This window comes from Cetorhinus maximus, chromosome 16 (assembly GCF_964194155.1).
Source record: "Cetorhinus maximus chromosome 16, sCetMax3.hap1.1, whole genome shotgun sequence".
NCBI classification, from domain to species: Eukaryota; Metazoa; Chordata; class Chondrichthyes; order Lamniformes; family Cetorhinidae; genus Cetorhinus; species Cetorhinus maximus.
This window is the reverse complement of record NC_135894.1, coordinates 10,761,373-10,789,020: the sequence shown is the minus strand read 5'-3', so window position 1 is coordinate 10,789,020 and position 27,648 is coordinate 10,761,373. Positions and strand designations below refer to the sequence as shown.

General features: G+C 46.3%; 1 protein-coding gene across 1 annotated transcript in view; it reads right to left on the bottom strand.

Moving 5' to 3' along the window:
- Nucleotides 1–27,648, bottom strand: part of map3k15 (mitogen-activated protein kinase kinase kinase 15) — a 176,062-nt gene that overhangs the window by 118,527 nt on the left and 29,887 nt on the right. The window contains exons 2-4 of the mRNA XM_078559367.1: nt 15,586–15,725; nt 3,755–3,948; nt 1,966–2,134 (exon numbers count right to left, since the gene is read on the bottom strand). Coding sequence (XP_078415493.1) covers nt 1,966–2,134; nt 3,755–3,948; nt 15,586–15,725 — 503 coding nt within the window. The remainder of the gene's footprint in view (nt 1–1,965; nt 2,135–3,754; nt 3,949–15,585; nt 15,726–27,648) is intronic.

The following is a 27,648-nucleotide window of genomic DNA, read 5'->3' as shown; positions in this document are numbered from 1 at the left end:
TCCTTCCACATAGCTTTGCTCCATCTTCCATCTGCAACCTCCTCCAATTCTATACCCCCTCCCAAACGCAGTCTCTCTTTATAAAAACAAAAAGCTAAAAGCTACTGTGGATGCTGGAAATCCAAAACAAAAACAGAATTACCTGGAAAAACTCAGCAGGTCTGGCAGCATCGGTGGAGAAGAAAACAGTTGACGTTTTGAGTCCTCATGACCCTTCGGCAGAACTGAAGTATAGTTAGAAGAGAGGTGAAATATAAGCTGGTCTAAGGTGGGGGGCGGGGGGAGAGAGAAGTTGAGGGTGGGGTGGTTGTAGGGATAAGCAAGCAGTGATAGGAGCAGATAATCAAACTGGGCGACCGCTTTGCAGAACACCTGCAGTCTGTCCGCAAGAAAGACCCAAACCTCCCTGTCGCTTGCCATTTTAACACTCCACCCTGTTCTCTTGCCCACATGTCTGTCCTTGGCTTGCTGCATTGTTCCAGTGAAGCCCAACGCAAACTGGAGGAACAGCACCTCATCTTCCGACTAGGCACTTTACAGCCTTCCGGGCTGAATATTGAATTCAACAACTTTAGATCTTAAACTCCCCCTCACCCCATCCCCACCCCGTTTCTTCCCCCTCCCTTTTTTTCAATAATTTATATAGATTCTTCTTTTCCCACCTATTTCCATTATTTTTAAATCTACAACTAATACTTTGTTAGTCTATCCACCCCACCCCACTAGAGCTGTACCTTGAGTGTCCTGCCATCCATTCTTAATTAGCACTTTTCTTAGATAAAATCACCACCTTCAACACCTCTTTGATCCATTTGTCTGTGACATCTTTTGATTATCTGCTCCTATCACTGCTTGCTTGTCCCTACAACCACCCCACCCTCAACTTCTCTCTCTCCCCCGCCACCCCACCTTAGACCAGCTTATATTTCACCCCTCTCCTAACTATACTTCAGTTCTGCCGAAGGGTCATGAGGACTCGAAACGTCAACTGTTTTCTTCTCCACCGATGCTGCCAGACCTGCTGAGTCTTTCCAGGTAATTCTATTTTTGTGTTGCAGTCTCTCTTTACCCCACTGCCGGTGGTCAACGTTTCAGCTGACACACACTCATACACTTTGCACCTCTCTTTGTAAGCTCCCCTGTCTCTGTAACTCTATCTTCCGTGCGGGATTTGGCCTCTCTCCAAATTTTCCTGGTCCCGCCCACGACAATGCCCACCGCTGACAGGATCGGAAAATCCCGCCACTCATTAAAAAAAAATCCCTGAAAGACATTGCTAACCATGCTTTTCATTAATGTTCCTAATTTTTTCATTGCTGACTCAATAACAACAATTTGCATTTATGTAGGATTTAACACAGTAAAATGACCCAAGTCATTTCATAGGAGCATTATCAATAGGAATTTGACACTCAGCCACATAAAGCGATGTTAGAGCTGATGACCAAATGTTTAGTCAAAGTTTTAAGGAACATCTTAAAGAAGGAAGGAGACTGTGTGGAGTGGTTAAAATCCGGGATGCTTGAGAGGCCAGAATTGAAGGATGGTTGGTATCTTGGAAGCTTTTTGGGCCAGAGGAAGCCCACAGAGATGTGGAGGGGCGAGGCTGTGGAGGGGTTTGGAAAACAAGGATGAGAATTTTAAAATTGAGGCGCTGGTCAATTGGGAGCCAATGTAGGTCAGAGAGCACAAGAGTTATGGTGAATGGAACTTGGTGTGAGTTAGGACACAGGCAGCAAAGGCATGGATGAGGGTTTCAGTAGCAGGGGAACAGAGGTGGATGGAGATAGGAGACGTTATGGCTCGGCTTTCATTACATTACAAAGGAGCTATATAAATGCAATTTGTTGGTCCACTGTAGTCTCTCTGTCCCCACACTTCTTTGTTTTTCCTCAGTAAGACTTCCATGCAGTTTTCTAAGAACAGCATCAAGCATCTCTTCCAAAGCACTTTGCTTCTCTGTACCTGGATGTCTCTGTATGAGAAAAGCAAGTTAGTGATAATGTCAGGCGTGATGACCTCGATACTTTCTATACGCTGCTTAATGCCAGACAGCTGCTTGGCAAGCTCTTCTCCTTGGTATTTCTCCCTCAATTTTCTAATGTCACTCAGCAGGGTATCCTTGAAATATGCGCTGTGAACACAATAACAAAGAGATTGCACAACAGCTGTCAAAGGAAATGTGTTACAGGTGACAACTCAATAGGCGACTACAATTATTCGCAGCTAAGAGAGCGTGACATGAGGCCAAAACTGTAAATATTATTGATCTATTTTACCTATTTATCTGGCGGAATTTCCAGACGTGTGCTCTTAAAATAGTAAAAACTATGACTGCAGGGAGTTGTATAAAGCCGCGTTGTAATTAGCAGATTGATAGTAGGGATGAGTTAGACACCAAATGAAATGGTGAGAGAGGGAAATGGGAGGGAGAAAAACAGGTTTGTGAAGCAGCAGACAGCCACTGTCGTGATTTGGGTTCGGCAACCTTGTTTTTCGGCAAACCTTTGGCAAATTTCTACAACGCAAACCCAGCACCCACAAAAATCTTTTAAACGAAAATCTATCTTTTTACCTACTTCTATGCCTCGTGAAATCTCTAGATCATTGTTCCTTTTCAGAAAAGCAAACAGCCAGCCTTGTCTAATGTTGGACTTGGTAGAAACTGCTGCACTTGTAAAATGGAAGAGTTTTTATTTATTTAGCTTAGCTCAACAGAGTCATGATCGTTCTAAGCAACTCTCCCAAAATGGAGGACAGAGGCGACGTGGAAGTGAACTAGACAAATTTTTACATTTAAAATGCAAGTTGGTTTTTATCTGTGACCAGACATCAGAGGATTCTGGTTTGATTTTCTTAATTTCCTCTCCAGCTTTTACAGGAACTCTCTGAGGAAGTTCCAAAAAAGTTGGTCAAAATATTCACTTCAGCTGAAACGAAGTGGTTCACTGGGATTTTCACACGTCGCCAACATGGAGGTTCCCCACACTTAGCCAAGGTCAGCTTGTTTCTAATGATGTCACTTACACCTGTTGAAGCTGTGGGTTCAAATTCCATCCCAGGACATTAACACATTGTCCAGGCTGATAATTCAGTGCAGTCCCGAGGCAGTGCTGCATTGTTGGAGGTACTGTCATTCTGGTACGATAATGAACTGAGGTCCAATTTGCAATCCCATTACGAAGTGTATTTCTTCTGGTGTGTGTTCGACATTCCTCTCTCAGCAAACAGCACCAGTCTTCCTCCAGATTGAGCTAACCCCCACCATCAAACTGGCCTCCCATCCAAAGAAGCCCTCCACTCACTACCCCATCCACAATTGGGGATTTGGTTTTCCAGTGCCCTCACCTATCACACACCCTCCATCACCCCGTCACTAACAGCTGCAAGCTCGTAAGCTGTGGCTGTAGCTGTGGCCTGCTATGGAGTCCCCCATGCCTGACTGGCAATCAGGCTAACTTCCCAGTGAGAATCCTAAAGGAAGGCCGTGTATTGTGGAGTTAAAACTTTGCAGCAGGAAGGGATTCCAGGTTTCCTGGCTGAAAGTCCCCTCCACTCCCTGCTTACCAAATCTGTCCCCGTCAATATTGGCCCTTATATAAATGTAAATATTGCTTTCAGTTAAGTCATGCATTGATTTTATAGGGAGGAGGGGCATTCCAATTTCCTGCTCCCCTTCTCCCCAACCATGTTTTCAATTACCACCTCAAGTTAAAGTTTTAATAAATATTTCTAATCAAATGGAAGTAGCTACCATGAGGTAACATCAATATCTCTTAGAAGACTGATAAATTTCTCCACCAATGGCTGACAGAAAGGTCCCAGTAAGTTGTCCCAGTTTGGTTGTAAGTACTCTGAGACTCTCCGTTGGAAATCATTCTCACAGCACAGGAAATCCTCGTTAGTAGTCATCACATAGGGGATGAAATAAGAGTTCCCACTAGCAGCCTGGCAAAAAGAAAATACCTGTTTGAGTCAACTTACAAAAAAGATACTCATAAAACTTTGTGTTATATGCTAACGTAAGAGATTTGAACCTTATATTACAGATTTAGGGTTGGAGAAATCACTGAGTAGAATGCAGATGGCACAAGTAATGGGAGCTTGAATAGCTTATCATTCAGTCCAAGCGCAAGCAGTTGGCAACTCTGAGTTGAACCTTCACAACCAGGAGCTTGCAATAACACATCCCTGGCCCTAGCACAGCAAACTGAAGTAGAGTGGGCTTGGCGCGACTGTGCCAGTGTAGCACTTGCAGTACATCATGTGCAATGAAAATTGGTACAAAACCTTACGCTGTTTTTACGCAGTATCTGTGGCACAAATGCCATTATATTCAAATGGTTCTAATGGTGTAGCCCTTGTAGCTTGTCTTTCAAGATCCAATTTCTTTCCTGCCTCATAACAAACTTAAGTAGAGCTCCTCTAATACCAAGGGCCAGGACTGACAGGCCTAGTGAATGACTAACATATGACAACTTAAAATGGAAAAGTAAATACATTTACTGATATGAATTTGGTGGCTCCAGTTGTTGTATGATTTGTTAAAATAATTCCATGGAACAAGAAAAAAAACTTGCATTTATATAGCACCTTCATGACCACAGGACATCCCAAAGTGCTTTACGGCCCATGGAGTACTTTTTGAAGTGTAGTTACTGTCGTAATGTAGGAAATGTGGCATCCAGTTTGCACACAGCAAGCTCCCACAAACAGCAATGTGATAATGACCAAATAATCTGTTTTTGTGATGTTGATTGAGGGAGAAACAGTGGCCAGGGCACTGAGAAGAGCTCCCTTGTTCTTCTTTGAGCCAGTGCCATAAAATCTTTTACATCCACCTGAGAGGGCAGACAAGACCTTGGTTTAATGTCTCATCTTCAAGATAGCACCTCCAACAGTGCAGCACCTCCTCAGTGCTACACTGGGGTGTCAGTCTGGTTTTCTTTTTTGTGCTCAATACCTGAAGCTCTGACTCAGAGATTCATGTGCTATCAACTGAGCCACTGCTGATGCTTACTGAGTCATGCCTGACACCTGAATAAAGTCCTGGACTTATGCACATCAGAGATCCATTATAACCAGATTATCATTATTAAAGCAAGACTGGGCATGATTACAAAATGCCATTTCAAGTTCACTCTTAAATTATAACGGAAGATCTAGACCAGTGTGTTTTGGAAAATGTAAGGCAACTTTCTTTTGCCTCCAGTTCAGCCTTTCTCTCTATTTACCAGAAACTAGATGATCATACATTCCCTGTCGGCACTGATCTTCTCTCTTCTCCCTTACTAGTCCTATGCCATGATGAGGAGAGGCACGACATGTGAATACGAATAGCACTTCTTGATCCAGCACTTGCCCCAAGCAGCCAGCCTTTAACATCCTCTCAGATGCAAACAGTGGAGAAATGGAATACTGGTGCAAAATAAAAATGCCTCAGCCGCCCGAAAGCAATTGAGAAACTTGCTGGGCCACTTCAGTAGGCAGTTTAGAGACTGATGTGGGATTGGAGTCATATATAGGACAGGCTGAGTTACAACAGCACATTTCCTTCCCTAAAGGATGTTAGTGAACCAGTTGAGTTCTTTTGATAATCCAGTTAAAATAGAAGTGAATGAAGATAATTTAAACAAAAAGAATTTTTACATTAAGTTTAAAGTTAAAGATGCTGAGATGAAGGGCACAGTGGGTGTGAGATTCAACTTCAGTGGGAACACAAAATAGGCAGTAGCAGATCAACTGCCAGTTATAATCATTGCCCAAATTTCCTTTGCTGTGAAGTTAATGGAATGGAAAATTGGGCAGGGTGAATTAACCGCCGGAATCTTTTCATTAGGATTCTCGGAACATAGGAACGGGAGTAGGTCACTTTGTCCTCGAGCAAGATTCCCCCAGTCAATGCGATCAAGGCAATGAAACCTACAACCGAGTCCCAGCTTTGCGCCAAATCTCTTAGCATAAAAATAAAATCTCTTTCTCAGGTTTAAAATTAACAACGACCGAGCATCGATTGCTCTTTGCGGGAGAGTGTTCCAAAGTTCTACCACCCTTTGTGTGTAGAAGTGTTTCTGAAAAACCTCTTTTATGTAAAGTGTTTCACTCCTGAAAAGGTCTGGCTCTAATTGATAAACAATGGCCCCTATTCCTAGGTTCCACAACCAGTGGAAATGGTTTCTCTCTATCCATCGGTTCCCCTCAATATCTCGAAAGCTTTGAGCAAATCACCACTTAGCCTTCAAAGGTCCAGAGAAAACAGCCTTAGTTTGTGTAATCTCTTCCCATAAATTAACCCTTCGGGTCCAGTGGGAGAATTTTCTCCCCTTCGGGGGGTGGGCGGGAGCGGATGGGCGCGCAGTCGATCGCCACCCACGATCGGCTGGTGCCGCCATTTTACGCGGGCGGGCCAACTATGGCCCACCCAGTGTGACGCGCACCCGGAAGCACTGAGCGCCCTCTGTGCGGGTGGCGGGGGGAGGCCGAGTCGGGGCCTGCGCTGTTTCATGTATGCGAAAGAGCAGAGACATCTCCCCGAGGCACAGAGCTGCCTTTAAATTCATTTTGAAAAACCTAAATAAAGAGAAAAAAAACATTTCAGACATGTCCCTTATGGCAAGCAGGACCCATTGGAAGTGAGGGTTTTGACACAGTTGCACAGGCTACAGATGATAAGTCCAGTAGTGAGTCCAAGAGGAGCTCGGTGAGGAGAATACTGAGGGTGTGGAGACAGAGCTCAGTAACCTCCAGAGAGGCAGGGACACCAGGGACGCCTTGATCCAACTCTCCTTCAGCCAGGCTGCCAGATATCAGCTTCAAACACATGCCAGGGCTGCCACCTCCATCCTTCGATGTCTGAAATGACCCTTTCGTTTGAACCCAAAGTCCACTCAATGCCTGTGCAATAAAGTTTAGAGCTACTCCCATCCAGCATTACACATTGGCCTACCCTGCACCAAAAATATAACAAGGTGAAGTGCACTCAGGCCATTACAACAGAAACAAAATGATCTCATTCTGGCAAACCAAAAAAATTTACATGATCTTCTGGGTCTTTATTCCCAGACCAGTAAAGATAAACCAAATGTAAATTAACAGAAAATCACTCGTGAACCTGTCCCTGTTGTGCTCATGGTGCCTTTAGCTTACGTTTCTGAGTGCTGTGCCTTGGTGCCCACCCTCCACCCCCGCCCCCCTTCCCATCGCTGGCACCGCCATTGGAGACAGCCTGCTGACTCTGCTGTATGTGGGCCTTGATGACCTTGGCTCTCGTCCTCTGGTGAGTGGAGCCAGTGCAGGCCCCGACTGGGAGGGAGTGGCCAGAGACACAGCTGGCATCTCTCCAGTCACCACAGGCTCATCAGATGTGACAGTCACTGGCAGAGGGGCGGAGGAACTGCTGCCCTCATCCAGAGCAGCCTGAGAGGAGCCCGTAGAGACAACAAGCAGCTCATGTGCCAACTTGAGGTTGCTCTGGACCTCCCTCCTCACCATTGATGGGCGGGCACCTAGCTGGGATACTGAGTGCCTCATCCATCTCCCACACTGGCACTGACCAGTGAGGGCTTACAGGTCCGAGCGCAGCTCCAGGAACCCCTCATTCTGTCCCTGGAGCTGCCTCTCCATGAGAGTGGTCACTCTCTCAATGCTCACACTCTGCATGGCCTCCTCCACAATGGAGACCGTGTCATGCCGATCCTCATGGATCTCTGCCAGATCCTCCCACACATCCTGCTGGACACTCAGCATCTGCCGCCTAATGGACGACTTCAGAGGCTCATCATCTGCCTCCGACTCAGCGTCATCCTGGACTCCAGCAGTCTTCCGAACTGTCGGTGCCCAGGCTCTCTGCCTCCAACTGCATCTCAAGTGAGTGTGAAGTGCCCTCACCAATGTGCACCAACATTCTAGCTGCCGATCTAATGCCCACTGAGGTGCTGGCATCTGCGTTAGTGCCTGCTTCAGAAAATGGGTGTGGCGCAGCTGCAAGTGAAGCCTGGTGGTCCTCCAGCATCAGGGATGGCCCTTCAGGGTCCAGAGAGTGAACGCCTGCTGGCAAACTAAAAGGGAGAACAAGGACATGTCATTAGTTAAAGTCATCACTCTGTCACTGTGCATGCCAGGCACCCTGGTGAGACAACGGAGATCTGCATCATGGTGCCATCATCTTTCAATGATCAATGGGGACTCCAGGTTCGAGGCTCCCATCAATGAAGAGGCTATACTGGAAAGGTTGCACAATCTGAAACCTTCACCTCTGTGCACTGTGCTCTTAGCTTTATCTGGCATCCTGCCTCTCCACACCCAGCTGCACGAGGAACGTGCCAGCTCTCGAGCTTGAGGTTGTCCTGCTTGAACCTGCTGAGCAGCAGGAGTTTGGGTGGGCCTCCGCCTGTATGTGATCTCTCTATTTGGTTTTGGGGCGTCTTCCCCCGAAAGGACAGAGGAGTATTGTTTAGTCCACTCTCTACCTGCAGCGCCATTGCAGCCTGGCCAACCCCAGCTGAAGAGCACCTCGCAGGGCACATCCAAGTTGTGGCTCTCGATCCGCAAGGCACTCAGTCCAAGCAGCCAGGGCTCACCCCCTTGGCCAGCTCCGGCGTCACTGACAGTTGGTACTCAGACTCTAGTACCCTGAGCTCCACAGGGGGGAAGGCCACATCTTAACACTTCTGCACACTGACCCATGCCAACATAGTACTCACCCTTCCTGAGTGCAGCAGGTCATTGAAGGGGTTCCGGCACTGGACCCAGCAGTGCCGCACCACATCATGGCTGCTCACCAGTGCAGCCACCTCCTCCCATGCCCTCTTGGTGAGGTGCAGTGGCCTCCCCCTCCCATCTTTGGGGACAAGAGTGTCCCTCCTGGCAGCCACTTCCTCCAGGAGGACGGTGAGGCACTCACCTAAAAATCGATTCCATAACTTGAATGTTGAAGATGCAGAACAGATGTCCTTCCATGGCAACCTTCCAGGGGCTGCCATTTTTAAACTGACCGCTGGGTCCAGTGGTGACCCGGCAGCCGACAGGCCCCCGTCTGCCCCTTCCCGACCATTGACAAGCCGCGTTTAGGCCCGCCCAGCGTAAAATCATGGCTGAGGGCCAATCACGGGCGGGGGACCGTTTCCTGGCCGCTCCTGGCCCCTCCCCCACTGCACCCACCAGACAACCTCAAAATCCTGCCCCACGTGTGGTCTGACCAGGGCTTTGTATAGTTTAAACATAACTTCTACTCCCTTGTAATTTAGATCTTGATATAAAGGCCAGAATTCTGTTAGCCTTGTTGATTATTTTCTGTACCTGTCCATGACATTTTGATAATTTATATTTATGAACCCACAAGTCTCTCTGGGACCTTCCGTTTCTAGCTTTTCACTATTTAGAAGGCACTCTATTCTATCCTCTTTAGATCCAAAAAGCATGACCTCATATTTGCCTACACTGAAGTCCATTTGCCACAGTTTTGCCCGTTCAGCTAATTTATTTTTTATGTGTCCACCTACACTGCTTCTAAACATCACCTATCTTTGCATCATCATCAAGCTTGAGTACATAGCTTTCTATCCCATCATCCAAGTCATTAATAAACACAGTGAATAGTTGAGGCCCCAACCCAGATCCTTGCAGGACACCACAAGTCACATCCTGCTGGAATACCTGTCCATTGTCCCTACTCTCCATCTCCTGCCATTCAGCCACTTTCCTAACCGGGTTGATAATTTCCCTTCAATTCCATGAGCTTCAACTTTAGCTAACAATCTTTTATAAGGGACTTTATAAAATGCTTTCTGGAGGTCCATATAAATAACATCCATGGACATTCCCTTGTCTGCTGCTTTAGTCACCTCTCCTAAAAATTCAATCAGATTCATCAGGCATGACCTCTTTACCAATCCATGGTGGGTCCCTCTCATCAGCTGAACATTTACAAGGTGCTCAGTCACCCTTTCCTGAATTATAGGCTGTAGTAATTTTCAACAAAGATTTTAGGCTAACTAGTTTATAATTCCCTGGCTTCTCTCATTCACTTTTCTTAAATACCAGAGCGACATGTGTAATTTTCCAATCGAATGGAACAGTTCCTGAATTGAGAAAATTTGGAAGATTAAAGTTAGGGCATCAGCGGTATTGTCACCTACTTAAAATCCTGGCTTGGAAACATCTGTGCCTGGGGATTTGTCAGTCTTTAGTGCCATTATTTTCTTCACTACTATTGTTCCCTTACATTCATTTTGGTGAGTTCCTGTCTGTATTTAACATTAGTTTCTTTGGGATGTCCAGTAAGCTACACTCTCTCTGCAGTGAATACTGGTGCAAAATAATTATTCAACAGGTCCACCATTTTCTTGAAAGCAAAATATTGGGGACGCTGGAAATCTGAAATAAAAACAGGAAATGCTGGAGAAACGCAGCAGGTCTGGCAGTATCTGTGGAGAGAGAAACAGAGTTAATGTTTTGTGTCCGTTACGAAGAGTCGTGCGGACTCGAAACATTAACTTTATTTCTCTCACCACAGATGCTCCCAGATCTGCTGAATTTTTTCAGCATTTCCTGTTTTTATTCCACCATTCCCTTAGCTTCATTGACAGTATCATCTAAGTTTTCAAGGGGCTCACATTGCTCCTGATCACCCTCTTTTCCCAAAATAATTGCAAACATTTCTTGTGTTTACTTTGATATCCCTTGCAAGTTTTTTTTCAATATTCCCTTTTTGTGGCTCTTACAATCTGCATTGTCACCTTGCACCGTTCTTTATATCTCTCCCAGTGGCCAGGATCTGTGCTAGCTTTTACACTTTTGTATGCTTTTCCTTTAAGTTTTATTTTGTCCCTTATCTCTTTAGTCATCCTTGGCTTTATTTTTGGCAAGTAAAGTTCTTGTCCCTCAGGGCTACACTCTGGATTCTTTATCACATTCTTTTTCAAACTCCTCCCACTGATTTTCAATAGTTTTAGCCATGAATAGATTTACCCAGTTTACTGTGTTTAGTCTGCCTCATTCCATTAAAGAATGCATTACCTAAATCGAGAAGGACAACAACTTATTTATACAATGTGTTTTACATATTGAAACATCACAGGGCACTTCACAGGAGCATTATAAAACAAAGTATGAGAATCTTAGTAGTTGTTTCACATTTTTCCCTTTCAAACATTACATTGAACTTGAAGGACAAGGGCAGCAGATACATGGGAACACCGCCAATTGGAATTTCCCCTCCAAGCCCCACACCACCCTGGCTTGGAAATATATCGCCGCTCCTTCACTATCGCTGTGTCAAAATCCTGGAACTCCCTCCCTAACAGCACTGTGGGTGTACCTACACCACATGGACTGCAGCGGTTCAAGAAGGCAGCTCACCACCACCTTCTCAAGGGCAATTAGGGATGGGCAACAAATGCTGGCCCAGCCAGTGAAGCCCACATCCTATGAATGAATAAAAAACAATTATGATTATTATTAAAGAAATGTTCATGCATCGCTAAATTATTAACTAAATCTGGTTCATTATTCCATACCAAATCTAACATAGCCTGCCCCATTTTTGGTTCTCGGACATATTGTTACAGAAAATTATCCTGAGCACAGTCAAGAATTCACTGTCCTTTTGCTTATCCCAATCAAAATAAAAGTAAAACTCCTCCCTTTAAAACCGCTCTGCCTTTTCTATGTGCTTGTTTAACCTCTGCATTTGCACCATTCTATCACCTCATAGCTACTATCAGGGGCCCTGTACACAACTCCCACTACAGTCTTAAATCTATTTCCATTTTTTAAGTTCTAACCATAAAATCTCTACTGCCTGCTTACCTCTTGTTATGTCCACTCTTATCACTGAAGTGATTTCAACCTTCCACTAAGTCTACTCTTCCCCGCTACCATCTTTCCGGGTGACCTCTTTAATTGAAATAAATCTCCCTAAAGTTTTTATTTGGCCCTCTTACCCCTACATCTTACTACACCTCTGCAGTATTCAATACACATTCCACACTGCCCTTCATAAACTGACTCCTCTGACCCCTTTCCTCTGCTTCCAATATTCTTATCTCCAATGCCAAATGTTCGGAGCTTATAGGATTTTTACGCTTTGCGGTCTGAGTCCCTGGACGATCTTCACCCACTTCGCAATTAAAATCTAAGGTAAATTTTAGCACCCTTACTGCTGCCCCAACTGGAACCTGTTGGCCCGGGTGTCATGGCGAGCGGGGGGTGGGAACAATATGGTCAGGAGGTCAAAAATCGGTCTAAAGCCATCGTGAAACCAGATTGCGATCGTCCGCTCCGTCCTTCAATGGAGGGCTGCGATTCCTGCCGCCAGACATCGGGAACGTCATTTTAATACATTTGCAGCTGATTATCCGTCCTGCTCACTGGAATAATTCCCCTGCGTTAACTTTACCGCCCGCATTGGCATCACTTTAGTGCTTCACGACTGCCTGGCAAAGGCCTGCAACTGGCAAGCTGGAGTTTGGAGGAACTCAGAGGTGATTGCGCACAATCCCAAGCAGCACCGGCAAGCATCACCCGAAGGACATCAAGGAAGAGACGCTGTGCATTCCCAGCGGGCACGGGCATGGCGCGTTTCCCGGCTGGCTTTCAGTGCGATGCCGGAGCAATGGCTTCAATGCGTCAGACCTGGGGGGGTTACCGGGGGGGCGGGGGGGGCGGTTGTGGTGGTGTTGGTTGATGGGAGTGGGGGTCAAGGCAGCACAGACAGAATGAAGGGAACGCTCAAGCACATGCCGGGGATGGGGGAAGTGGTGTGAGGGTAGCGGCCACGCACAATCGCCCCGTGAAAGGCAGCCATGGTGCAGTCACTGGTGGAGGTGCTCACAGCCCCTTGCAATGTCTTTATTAAGGTTTGAATCAGATCCATTATGGTTCACGCTAACAGTGCAGCCTTGCACTGTGTGTTAGGAGAATGCCTGTGTCTGAGCTCAGAGCACAGCATGCAGTCCAGTGGGCAAAGCTGCTGCCAATCGATCAAGTGGAGTGCGGTGGATGTGGATCGAGTATCATACAGCATGCTGGTCATCCAAGTGGTGGCCAGCACTCTCCTGCATGCGTAAAGGGGCCATCAGACTTAAACAAGTGAGGCTCTTAGCACACCCATGCTAACCCACGTGTCTTTCTCTTTGATCCTGAAGTAGGAGAACATCTGGATCATGGAGCTTGGTGATTTGGAGTTATACCTCACGGTTTACAGAAACTAGAGAAGAAGAGAGCAGCGGAGGCACCTGGCTTGGCAAAGGGAGGAGCACCTCCCTCAGGATGGAGGGGCGACAGGGCTTGCTGTGCGAGCAGCTGAAGATCCACAGAGAGCCGTCACTCAAAGGCGCCTCGATAGACCCAGGATCTATAGACAGCACCTGTCATTCCTGCAGATGACCGATAGCCAGTGTATCTGAAGATTCCACATGTCTAGGGAACTGGTCAGTCACATCTGCCACCTGTGGCAGGATTTGGCGCCACGGGAACAAGGAGGGCATCCACTGCCACTGGCCGTGAAAGTGACCGCGGTGCTCAATTTTTATGCCAGTAGCTCCTTCCAGGGCTCCACAGGTGACCTGTGCAGGATCTCTCCAGCCTCCACACACACGTGTACCCAGGAGGTCACGGACACCACCTTCGTGAAGGCACAGAACTATGTGCATTTCAACCGGGATCAGGCAAGCCAAGACTGCTGGGATTTGCACAGATCTCAGGTTTTCCACAGGTGCAAAGTGTCATCAACTGCACTCATGTGGCGCTTTGATCTCCATGGCAACAAGCGGTCAACCACGTCAACCGCAAGGGCTTCCACTTGCTGAATGTTCAGCTGGTATGTGACCACCACAAACGCATCCTACAGGTCTGCACACAATTCCCAGAGAGCATCCACAATTCCTATATCCTTAGCAGCTCTCAGGTTCCTGACATCTTCTAGGGTCCAGAGAGGCTGCAGGGTTGGCTTCTCAGAGTCAAGGGCTCCCCACAGAGGACATGGCTGATGACAACTGTCGGGTGGCCTCGGGCTGTAGCAGAGCGATGGTACAATGAGGCTCATGTCGCAACTCAGACTTCGGTGGAGCAAACTATCTGCATTTTGAAATGAGGCTCCTGTGCCTCATCTGGTCCAGTGTCACACATCATCGTCACTTGCTGTGCACTCCACAACCTGGCGCTGCAAAGTACAGAGGACCTGGCTGAGGAGGAGCTGCACATGTCCTCCAATGAGGAGGACGTCAAAGGGGATGATGGTGATGAGGCCATCGCACTGGTCAGACGAGGCAGGCACACTTGCCCTCCATGTCCCTGTGGCACCAAATCCTGGATTCGGGACCTGCCTCCTTGCTCTACCCGTTGGGGGTGTCGTGGTGCTGTGGGTCGGACCTGCCATTGGGCAGAGTACAGAAGAAGAAGATGGGCTGATGATAGCCAGCCTTCAGCAAGTAATGGAATTGTAAAACCTGCAAAAGGCAATGACCAGCTTCAAAATGCATGGAAAAAATAGCAACTGAAAAATATAACAGGTAACTCAAAAATAATTCCAAAGGCAGATCTCTGACCAGCCCCATTTCTTTAAGGTGACTAAAAAAAAAAATATTTTTTGGATTCCCTGCAATTCTCTATTATTGTCCATGTTTCGGAGATCATGGTTTACACTTCGCTTTGTTTTCTCTTTGAATGTATAGAACAGGTGGTGACTCTAAACCAGATAAAGAGTGTCGACTGCTTACATGTTTCCATCAACTTTTGATTTAGTACCTCTTGCAACCTTTGTAAGTAAGTGGGAAAGTATGGAAGTGGATGACCAAACCTTGGATTTTAACTGGGAATACCTGGCTTTGCCTAAATGCTCCTGCTTTTAAAAGGTAACACCTGTTCCTGTGACAATTACAATGCTGACTGAGAGTTAAAGGAGTCTTTACAAGTATCTCGGTCCATGCTATATCCTGGATTGGTATCGATTGCCTGGAGGGGTCGGAGAAGGCTTTTGTAGAGCATTTTTCCCTTTCAGGCCCTTGACTTCTTTTTGCCTCTCCAGGAGATTACATGACTATGAGAATGGGTGGAGTGGGGGAAACATGGGATGGGCATGGGATGAGTGTTTATCTATGAAACAATGGCCGTCATGGTTTAGGGCAGGTTTGAAGGCTCAAGTGGTTTTTTTCTTGCCTGTCAATTTAGTACATTTGTAAGTCTAGGAAGAAGCTAAATACCATAATGTATAAAAGAAAATTGCACATTTAGAATGTAGGATTCAGCCTGAGCTGTCAGTTGATGTATCAGTTCAGTGTAGTTATGCTATCAGCAAGGAGTTAAACTTCTCGGTTATAGTGTTTGCTTCAAAACTTTGTGCAATGGTCAACATTATAGAATCTTGGGCTTTGCAGCTGAAGCCTGGATCCTGGTTATTAAAAAACAAAACTCATTTTGAAAATGAATTCCAAAGGGAGAAAAAAAACGCGGGATGGCTTTAATTTGAAATGGCAGATCAATGCAACAACCCGTTCAGATGTACAATACCAAATGTACTGGCAATGAATATATGTCAGAAATTAAAACATGTCAGAAAATAGGAGAGTCAATATGAAAGTGAGTAACCTTGAGCGACTGAGCAGTTTCCAGGTCGGTATTGTGGTAGAGAATGACATTGTTTTCCATGCCAAAACTTTCCCGTATACCTAGATGATAAGAGAGCGTTGGCTGCCTGAAAACATCACTCATGTCCACCACAGCAATGTCTGTAAAACAAGAGCATGGTCACAGTTTAATGAACGCACGCTGCAGTCCACCATTATTGCCTGGTAATGGCCATTATAACATCTACTAAGCTGTGACTACAATACAACAAATTTAATGCCGGCCATTTCCTCTTTATATAATAATTCTCAGGATGTGGGCATTGCTGGCAAGGGTGCTATTTATTGCCCATCCTTGGAGAAATTTAGTGGTGGGCCTTCTTTACTTTGATACAACTGAGTGGCTTGCTAGGCAGGGCAGTTAACAGTCAATCATAGAAAAAGCTGGAAAAACTCAGCAGGTCTGGCAGCAACTGTGGAGAGATAAACAGTTAACGTTTCAAGTCCGCATGACTCTTCTTCAGGGGTTATACGGACCCCAATGAAGAAGGGTTATACAGACTCGAAACGTTAACTGTTTCTCTCTTCGCAGATGCTGCTAGACCTACTGAGTTTTTCCAACATTTTCTGGTTTTGTTTCAGATTTCCAGTGTCTGCAGTATTTTGCTTTTATTATAACAGTCAATCATGTTGCTGTGGGACTGGAGTCACATATCAGCCAGAATGGGTACTGACAGCAGACTTCTTTCCCTATAGGATATCAATGAACTAATTGGCTTTTTAAGACAACATAGCAGCTTCATAGTCACTTTATACCAGTTTCAGATTTGTTTTAAAGAAAAAAAACTGAATTTAAATTCCCAAAGTGCTATGTTGAAAGTGGACCTCATGTTTTGTAGGATTATTCGTCCTGGCCTCTGGATTAGTAACCCAGTAGCATAATCCCAATACTAGCATACCTGTTGTGTTTGGTTTGTGTTCTGTTGACCTCAGCAAGAGTGGTGTTGAGAATGCGTAATCAGCCTGATTGCTACTCAGTGACTTCTGATGGAACCTTTAGGTAGGAGGCCATGATGTAAGGACAGGATCATTTGTGATGCCACTTGCAATTAAGATGCACACAAGGTAGCCTCACACAGGAGAATAGCCACTTGAGCTAGATACCATAGGGGTGCTGGCAACCCATGGAATCATATTCTAGCTCTTTTAAACAAGAAAAATTGAGACAAAAAGACTTGAGACAGGGTGAGAGAGACTGCAAGAGGTTCTAGCAGAAACAATTAAGCCAAATCCTTTGGCTGGGCTGGATTGGGAGTCACTCTGTGTGAATCAAGACAGGCCAGGAATAACTCTGCATTGGTCAGTCTGGTCAAGGATAAGCAGGAAGCTGATCAAGTCAAACCAGTGCAGAGAGCACAGGGTAGAGGTTAAACCAATGGAGGCAGTGGATGGAGCCAAAATTAATATGAAAGCCACCTTTTGGTGATTTAACATAAAATGCAGTGTATGGGAAGGAATGAAGGCATTTGCAGAGGACAACATTTGGCAATAAAGTACAACCCCGAAGTTAAAATTGAGTACTCTCGGCACGAAAGTGCAGCACCAGCAGCAATGTGACATTATGTCCCTCTTACGTACACTCATAATGTTGAAGAAAGTCCAGGATGCTCAGTGCGCCGCTGCCTCTACTCTTGGTCATGCCACAAAGTAAACAAAGCACATGTGAGAGTGGCTAAACTGCACATGTGGAAACTCCACACTGCCCCCAGAACACGTGCTCTGATAACAATATAAATTCAGCAGCGTGTTTAGCCCACTTCTCAAAGGCCCAGTCTGTCAGATAAAAAGGCCTTTCCTCCCCCTCAAACCGCTCCAGTTATGCTGCAACACAATTTTACAACAGAATGTAGAAGATGAAACCTTGCAATTCCTGAACTGTGCTATATTTTAGAACCATTTTTCCGGGATGGGGATTATGTTATTTGTGAAAACAACATTCCAAAAAAATATGCATTGTCACAGTCAACGGGACAAATTTGTGAAAACGTTAAAAAATGAAAACCCCATCTGAATGCAGCTAAACAGTAAAACAGTGCTTGTTGTGGGGCTATTAGCCAACAGGGAGGAAGGAACAGCCATTTACCAACACAGCTCTGCTTGTACCTTGAGTAAAACCAAAGATTAGAAGGTTACAGGGGCTGGGTGCCGCTCCTGGAACGGAGCTGGGAAAGTTCTTATTTGCAGCTGCATCACAACTAAAAAAAAAAGTTACATATCACCTTCACCTTCACGCCTTTTATCAATAACATTGCCTAGCTCACGGCCAACATATCCTCTCAGCTTGTGCCATGAACTTAAGCAATCCCGCTCTGTTGCTCAACACCTTCGGATTTGAGGCCAGTTGTGTCTGTTCATCTGTTGCGCAATCAGAGATAAAACATGAGCTGTTTGGCTTTCAGCCAGGCCACCAATCAGGCCCTGCAAACCTGGGACCGAACCTTCCACAGGCTGGCATTCACCATCGGATTTCCCACCCGGACTTCCGACCCGGGCTTGCTGAGGATAGCTGCTCCGGGAATCTTTCAGTGCAGTGCAGGATTGTAGAGGGAAGTGAAATCACGCCCCCCTTTTTTTTACAGCACTAGATGCCGTAAACCGCTAAGCTCAAACGTCCCAGCTGCTTTGAGGGTAAGGTCCGTGGGTAGGATGGGTTGGGGAGGGGGGGTTGGTCGGGAGGATAGTTGACGGTCAGTGGTCGGGAGGGTGGTGGTGGAGGGATAGTTGGGGGTCTGGGGTGGGGAGGGCAGTCGGGGTACGGGGGAGGAGTGGTCAGCAGGTAAGTTATCCAGGGCCAGAATTTTACATCCCTGTCACGGCGAGGAGTCCCGGAGCGAAGGATTCTCGGAGCAGCTATCCTGCATATTCCTCAGCAGTCCCGGGAAGGAAGTCCGGGCGAGAAATGTGCAGCTCCAGGCTAAGGTAAGTGAAAAGGAGCGGAGTGACAATCCGATGGTAAATGCCAGTCCACGGAAGATTCAGTCCCATGTAAAATCCCACCGTCATAAATATTCACCCCAGGGGTTCGAAGTGGCTTTAATCGTTCTAATTGTTCCTGGGTAACTATTCTGCTAAGAGAGTTGGAACCATCCAGAGTCTCCAGTTTAAAGCGGGATTGCAGACGGTTCCCACTGCAGGATAATTGCCCATCAGAAGTTGAAACTTTGCCGGCAATTCCCACGCGGTCCTTGCCTGGGAACCTCCGAGGGGTACCCCAGCGGATCATCCGGGGTACAACCCTCTGGAGGACAGAAGATCTGAGCCATTAACTCACGCTGCTACCGCAGGATTCCCATAACGGCTACGGGCAGGCGAACACCTTCCATCTATTTAACCCAACTGAATTCCAATTGTGGAAAATAAAGGTCTCATTCCTTTGTGAAACCTCCTGAGGATTCTTGTTACACTACATGTGTCACCAGTTTGTTTCTCCTATGTCAGCTCGCAGTATATCAAATAAGGACAGTTAGGTAATGGCTGACGCTGCTCACTGCCCAGAAATAAGGTACAGAAGTGGCATGACTCTGGCAATATGATGCACAGTAGCTGCATGGCAGGCTCATGAGGTCTTTAAGATCCATGCAAATGAGCTAGCCACCCCCAGTGAGGCTAGATATCTGAGAAGAGTTTGGTGTAGGTGCCAAAGAGGAAGTTGCCATTCTAATTTTAAAATAAATTCAGCAATCTTGTCCTCTTTCCCTGCATGGTCTACTAGTATCGCTGACATCACGCCCCATCCCCCCCCAACCCCCATCCCACACACACACCCCTTTGCCTGCTGCTTCCTGAGTCAAAACTTCCCCTTGCCCAATGCCTTCCTTCCACACAAGGAAGTTACATTTTTCTTTGTTATATTCAACATTAAATGATTAAGAACAATGATGATTTGTTTTATACAAACTACTAAGGCAGGGTTTCATTGCAGTTAATTAGTGATATTATTCTCTAGGGCTGGACTAATAATAACGAGTTCAATCCCACCACAGCAACTGGTGAATTTAAAAACAGTTCATTATTGTGGTAAAGGGCCCCAGCTTAATGGGCCACAACTGGCTCGAAAAGATTAAATTGAAATGGGCCGAAATTCTTCAAATTACAAGCAAGACTTACAAGAATTGTTGCAAAAGTCTGGTTCTGTTTTCAACAACGTGTTAGGAAGGATTCGAGGGCCACAGGCCAGGATCCATGTTGACCCAAACGCAAACCCTAGGTTTATAAAAGCCAGACCAGTCCCTTATGCTCTATGGGACAAAGCTGAAAGTGAACGGGACAGACTGGTAAAATTGGGCATCCTATAACCAGTGCAATTTTCTGAGTGGGCAACACCCGTCATACCTGTACTGAAGCCGGACTAATGCGTGCGTTTATGTGCTGACTATAAGCTAACTGCCAATAAGGTGGCCAAACTTAATAGACAGCCGATAGCCAAGATTGAAGAATTGTATTCGATATTGGCAGGTGGCACCACATATTCAAAATTAGACACGAGCCACGCCTACCAGCAGGTAGAGTTGGAAAAGGACTCCAGGGAATTCGTCACCATTAATACACACGGAGGATTGCATCAATACACACGTCTACCCTTTGGGGTCTCCTCAGTGTGTGCTATTTTCCAAAGAATGATGGAAAACCTGCTCCAAGGATTGTCCCATGTTATCGTTTACTTGGATGACATGTTGATCATGGGACTGACCGATGAACACTTAGCAAATCTGGAAGAGGTGCTCAAACGCTTTGCACAAGCAGGGGTACGTTTAAAACGAGAGAGGTGTCTATTCCAAGCTAAGGAGGCAGTTTACTTGGGCCACAAGGTTGATGCTCAGGGCCTGCATCCTGTGGATGAAAAAGTCCAGGCCATTTGCGAGGCACTTGCCCTGAGAAATACCACAGAGCTTAAGGCCGTCTTAGGCATGGTAAACTACAACAGCTGATTCCTCCCAAATCTCTGGTCTGTGCTGGCCCCATTTTACGGCCCGCTTGAGGAAACAGAAATGGAGTTGGTAAGTCCCACACCAGGATGCCTTCCTGAAAGTGAAGCGATTGTTAAGATTGTCGGCCTTGTTGATCCACTTTGACCCAAGAAGGAATGAATTTTAATATGTGATGCATCCCCTTATGGAATAGGGGCTGTCGTTTCACATCAGATGGCGGATGGTTCCGAATGACCCACTGGCTATACATCTCGCACACTCAGTGTCGCAGAGTGACGATGTTTCCAAATTGAAAAGGAGGACTTATCTATTGCGTTCCACATCTGGAAGTTTCATCAATATCTCCATGGTCATCATTTCCATGGTGAGTTCCATAGGTTCACGGCCTTAACGGCATTACCCATATCAAAACCTCACCCTACCACCCAGCATCGAACGGCATGGCTGAGCGGGCAGTCCAAACCATTAAATCCGGGATGAAAAAGATGGGAGGGGATTCCATCGGCATGAGATTGTCCCGGTTCTTGTTCGCATACTGGACCACGCCACACACGGCGACCAGCATTGCCTCTGCAGAACTACTAATGAATAGGCGTCTCCACATCTGCCTGACCCTTATCCGGCTGAATTTAGAGGGGAAGGTGGAGAAAAGCCAAGGGGCTCAGGAGACCAGGCACAATGGCCATGGTCACGAAAGAACTTTTGCTGTGGGAGATGCGGTCCTTGTGAAGAACTTTGGAGATGGGCCCAATTGGCTGTTGGCGAGGGGAATGCATTAACTGGACCCCTCTCCTATAATGTACCAGTAAATGGCCAAATAATTAGATGACATGTGGATCATCTCCACAAAAGAATACCAGCCCCACAAGGAGAAATGCAGTCTTCACCTACACTTGAGTTTGTGCCACATATAGAGGACAGGTCAAATGATTTGGAAGCACCAGTGGGGCCTGTGACACCCAAGGGGGTCGGCAAGACAAACCTGCCAATTTCCACTGAGGGACCTGGTGGGCAGTGACCTGAAAAGGAGGTCTCCGAAACACCAGCCGAGGTTGTTGGGCTACAAAGCTCAACCTGTCACAGAAGGGCCTCCTGAGAGACTTGACCTGTAAATAGTTGTTGTGTAAATAGTTAATGTGTTTTAAGCTTGTTACCTGTACTTTTAAGTAAAGGGGAAGAGATGTGGTAAAGTGAGGTACCCTGTCCCTTTAAGAGAATGCAAGTGTACTGATCATGTAACAGCACCGACGAAGCACAGTACAGTGCGGGCAACTGGGAACTGGAGGTTTCTGAGTGAGCACATATGATCTGGCACTCTGCCCTATGTCTCAATAAACCATCACTATTTACTCTTACATCAGTCTCTCCCTGTTATTGATTGCAAGCAGCAATTGATGAGTTCATAGCAAAGTGTGCAGTTAGAGTTCAGTTGGCCAACGAACTCATTTACCCAAGACATAAAAATTATATAAATCTGGAATAAAAAGCTAGTATCAGAAATAGCGATCATGAAACTATCGGATTGTCCGAAAAGCCCATCTGGTTCACTACAGAAGGAAATCTGCTCTCCTTACCTGTTCTGGCCTTATGTGTGAGTCCAGACACTCAGCAAAGTGGTTGATTTTTAACTGCTCTCTGATATAGCCTAGTAAGGAACTCAGTTATATTTAATGGTAATCAGGGACGGGCAAGAAATGCTGGCCTTGTCAGCGATGCCCACATCCCAAGAATGAATGTAAAAAAAATGCAATAAAACAGAGACTGATTACGATGGCAACATAAAAGCAAAATGCTTCAGCCGCTGAAAATCTGAAATGTAAACATACGATACTGGAATTACTCAAGACGTCCGGCAGCACCTATGGAAAGAGGAAGAGGGTTAATGTTTCAGATCGATGACCTTCCATCAGAATTGGGAAAAGTCAGTAATGTAATAGGTTTGAAACAAGCAAAGAGTGAGGTGGTGGCAGTGGGGGGAGAGGAAGCATAGGGTATAAAAGAGGAGGCCTGTTGTGGGGTAAAGAAATTATATAACCAAAGGGTTAATGGTGCAAGGCCAAAGTGAGTGGTGATGGGACAAGTAAGGAAAGAAAAGGTGTGTCTCGAGAAGGTGTGAATAATGGAATCATGAACAGCTAGTGTCCAAAAGCTGAAAAAAGAGGCACAAGGGAGATAGGTCAAAACCGGCAAACAAAAAGGAAACAACATGGGGGCAGCGGTTACAATCTAAAATTGCTGAGCTCACCTTTGGGTCTGGAAAGCTATAGGGTTGGATTTTACCTGTCAGCAGGTGTATTTCCCGTGGGTTGGCTGGGGGAGGGGCAGGCACCATCCCACCACCTTCCCACCCACACCCCAGCTCTCTCCCATAGTACAGAGGATGGGTGGACACCAAAATCAATAATTAAGGGTCAATTAGGCCAATATCAAGCCAATTGACCCGGATAATACATTGCCCACACCATAAAAAAACATTTGGCGTGGGCAGGGGGTGGGGGCAGGAAGCCCATTTTTTGAACTTAAATGTTTAAAGGGCGGAAAGCCCCCTCTTCGGGAGTTGCCCTTGGCCGATCAGGGGGCTTCCCCACAGGTCGAAACTCCCCCTCCTTCCTACTCATCCCACCCCTCTACCGAAATTACTCAAACAGTCCTGGCCCAAGACCCCCGATTACCTGGCCCGGGGATCCAAGGCCTTGATCTTCCTCTTTTCCTGTGATCCCGGCAGCTGCCTTCTTGGCACTACCAGGACTGTTGGAGCTGCCAGCCAATCAGATTGGCCGGCAGCTCCAGAGGGCGAGGCTTCCTCCCTAATGAGGGTCGGAAGGCCCACTCAGCCCTCGATAATCAGCCCCGCAGCGCGTTATGGCTGTGGGGGCGGGTCAGCATGGAGAATGGTTTCCAGGGGGATGTGCTGCTTGTCCCCCACCCCTGTGTTATTCTACCCATAAAGCGCCCTGTCAAAAGGTGAGGTGCTGCAACCCAAGTTTACTCTGAGCTGCACTGGAACACTGCAGGAGGCCGAGGACAGGGAGGTCAGAGTAGGAGCAAGGTGGAGAATTAAAATGACAGATGACGGGAGGCTTGGGGGTCACACTTGTTCTGTACAGAAGTGTCCTGCACTGATCACAGTGGTGAGCTCTTTTAGATCCCCCATTTAAACCAGTTGCCGAAAGGAAAGGTCTCTACTAACAAGACTTTTCCTTTTCCTGCAGCAAATTTCCCCTATCTATGAATCGATGTGATGCTCACACCAGTCACTGAAAGCAAGCATGCAGGTGCAGCAAGAAGTTAAGAAGGCAAATGGTATGTTGCGAGAGGACTTGAGTACAGGAGCAAGGATGTCTTACTGCAACTGTACAGGGCCTTGGTGAGAACACACCTGGAGTATTTGGTCTCCTTACCTAAGGATAAACTGGCCATAGAGGGAGCGCAACAAAGGTTCACCAGACTGATTCTTGGGATGGCAGGATTGTCGTGTGAGGAGAGATTAGGCCGAATAGGCCTGTGTTCACTGGAGTTTCGAAGAATGAGAGGGGATCTCATTGAAACGTATAAAATTCTGACAGGGCCGGACAGGCTGAAAGCAGAGATGATGTTTCCTCTGGCTGGTGAGGTGTGGTGGGTGGGGGTGGGGTGTCCAGAACAAGGGGTCACAGTCTCAGGATATGGGATAGGCCATTTAGGGCTGAGATGAGGAGAAACTTCTTCACTCAGAGGGTGGTGAACCCATGGAATTCTCTACCATAGAAGACGTTGGAGGCCAAGTCACTGAATACATTTAATAAGGAAATAGATAGATTTCTGGACTCTATAGGTGTGAAGAGATCTGGGAAGAGTGTGGGAGTATGGCGTTCAGATAGAGGATCAGCCATGATCATATTGAATAGAGGAGCAGGCTCGAAGGGCCAAATGACCTACTCCTATTCCTATTTTCTTTGTTTCTTTAGGAATAGTGTAATGTTGTAAGTATGAGTAGGTTATTTTACGTCTCAAACAATATAAAACACAAAACAGTGATTTGAGTAAAGCTATGTTACCAAAGGGCCAGGTGGCATAAATTCATCAGGATTTATTTCTTTCCTTATGAGGTCTGGCTACATGTTCAACCCAAAGGGAAATGTAATCTGTGAGAAGTCTTTGCAGGTACACTTCGGATGTGCCATCATTCAAATAGTTCTCACCAGTGATGTAATAAAAATCATAAAGCTAAATATAGATGAGAGAGAGAGAGAGAGAGAGAGCATTCAATCTACTTTAGCTCATTCTTCAGTAGAAATTCCCAGGCCTGCCATCAACAACAACTGGCACCAAGTGACGGCCTTTAACAATAGCAAGATTTTCTAAGGCACTTTACAAAGGGCGGGGAATGCATGCTGAACAAGTGTAGCTAGCAGGTAGAGCAGTCAAAGACCTAGGTTTTGATACAGTTTTTGAAGGTAGGGAAGCATGTAGGAAGGCCGAGATTATACAACAAAACGTTCAGCTGGGTGGTGACAGCTGCAGGTTCAGTCACCCCATGGGGGGGTGAAAATTGAAGAACACAGAGTAAGGCAGGGTCAGAAATTCAGAGGGTCTGGGTTAGGACATGGAATAAAGGGGCTATCCTCAGCAACCACTTCTGCTCATTCAACTGAGAAGCCCCCTAACAGCACAGGAGCATCTTAGCCTAGGGACCTCAGCATTTGTAGGTTGGCTGAGTTCAGTGGAAAGGTGAATATAATGGGGATGTACAACAGGCGGCCGACCAACCACTGTTCATTTTGCAAGCTCACCAAAGTTGAACTTCAATTCCAGTGTATCTCGACTTTCAAAAGGCATTTGACAAAGTCACACAAGAAAGACCATTACTCAAACTCAAATTATGGTGATTGAGATGCCAATACTGGAAATAAAGAGAGGGGAAAATGAGGGCTCATTAGATGAGTTACATCGTGGTGGGCTCAGTGTCTGAATCCACTAATGCTTTTTCTGTAAATGACCCAGATTCAGAAACTCAATGCAAAATTGTCACATTTTGTATCAAACTGCTAAAAAGTCAATAAAAAGGAATGAAACCAGACGGACCACCCAGCATTGACCTAGGTACCGGAAATGACAATGGCAAACTCAGCCCTGTTGACATTGCAAAGTCCTCCTTACTAACATCTTGTGGCTTGTGTCAAAATTGGGAGACCTGTCCCACAGATTAGTCAAGTGACAGCCTGATATAGTCATAGTGATGGAATCATACCTTACAGATCATGTTCCAGACACCACTATCACCATCCCTGGGTATGTTTGTCCCACTGGCAGGACAGACCCACCAGAGGTGGTGGTACAGTGGTATACAGTCAGGAGGGAGATGCCCTGGGAATCCTCAATATCGACTCCAGACTCCATGAAGTCTCATCACATCAGCTCAAACATGGGCAAGGAAACCTCATGCTGATTACAATGTACTGGCCCCACTCAGCAGATGAATCAGCACTCCTCTGTGTTGAACACCTCAGGAAGCACTGAGGGCGGCAAGAGCGCTGAGTGTACTCTGGGTGGGGGACTTCAATGTCCATCACCAAGATTGGCTTGGTAGCACCACTACTGACCGAGCTGGCCAAGTCCTAAATGACATAGCTGCTAGACTGGGTCTGCAGCAGGTGGTGAAGGAACTAACAAGAGGGAAAAATCTAGTTGATCTCATCCTCACCAACCTGCCTGCTGCAGATGCATCTGCCCATGACAGTATCGGTAGGAGTATCCTTCCAACATAAGGTCAGAGGTGGGGATGTTCGCTGTGAATTGCACAATGTTCAGCACCATTCACGACTCTTCAAATACTGAAGCGGTCCACGTACAAATGCAATATCTAGGCTTGGGCAGACAAGTGGCAAGTAACATTCGCACCACACAAGTGCCAGGCAATGACCATCTCCAACAAGAGAGAATCTAACCATTGCCTCTTGACATTCAATGGCATTACCATCACTGAACCCCCAACTATCATCATCTTGGGAGATACCATTGACCAGGAACTGAACTGGGCTAGCCATATAAATATGGTGGCTACAGGAGCAGGTCCGAGGCTAGAAGTTCTGTAGTGAGGAACTCACCTCCTGACTCCCCAAAGCCTGTCCGCCATCTACAAGGCACAGGTCAAGATTGTGATGGAACACTACCCATTTGCCTGGATGAGTGCAACTCCAACAACACTCAACGAGTTTGACACCGTCCAGGACAAAACAGCCTTTTTGATTGGCAGCCCATCCACAAACATTCACTCCCTCCACCACCAATGTACAGTGCCAGCAATGTGTACCATTTACAAGATAGACTGCAAGAACTCAGCATGCCTCCTTTGACAGCATCTTCCAAATCCATGACCACTACCATCTAGAAGGACAAGGGCAGCAGGTAGATGGGAACACCACAACGTGGGAGTTCCCCTCCAAGTCACTCACCATCCTTGGAAATATATCGCCCGTTCCTTCACTGTTGCTGGGTCAAAATCCTGGAACTCCCTTCCTAACAGCACTGTGGGTGTACCTACGCCTCATAGGCTGCAGCAGTTCAAGAAGGCAGCCCACCACCGTCTTCTGAAGGGAAATTAGGGGTGGGCAATAAATGCTGGACTAGCCAGCAATGCCCTCCTCCCATGAATGAATAAGAAAAATACTAATGGTACCAAAGAGGCCAGTTGGAGGAGGTAGCTCAGTAATAACAGAGTCAATTGTATAAAATACAAATGTAACAGATCAAGGCAGTTGAAATATAATGCAGACAGGTGGAAAATACCAAGCACAGGATGGAAAGATAAGAACCACAGCTACTGCCTCTAAAAACGGGTAGGTTAGTAGAATGAGCAGACAAAACTAAATGCAATAATTATTGTGTCCATTCCCTTTTGCAAGTTTTCCTCACATCAAACTGACCAGTGTTAATTTGTGGCATACATTTGTGCTCAGTGACATTGCATGAAGCTTAGAAAATGACTTGTAAACATTCTTTGGAGATTCGTAGCTGTCTGAAGATTCCTGACAATTGTCCAGCTGGGCAGCAAAAGAATACAAGAAGTGACTCTGGAAGCCGGTCTATACCAAAGCTGTCTATTAAAACTGTAGGGG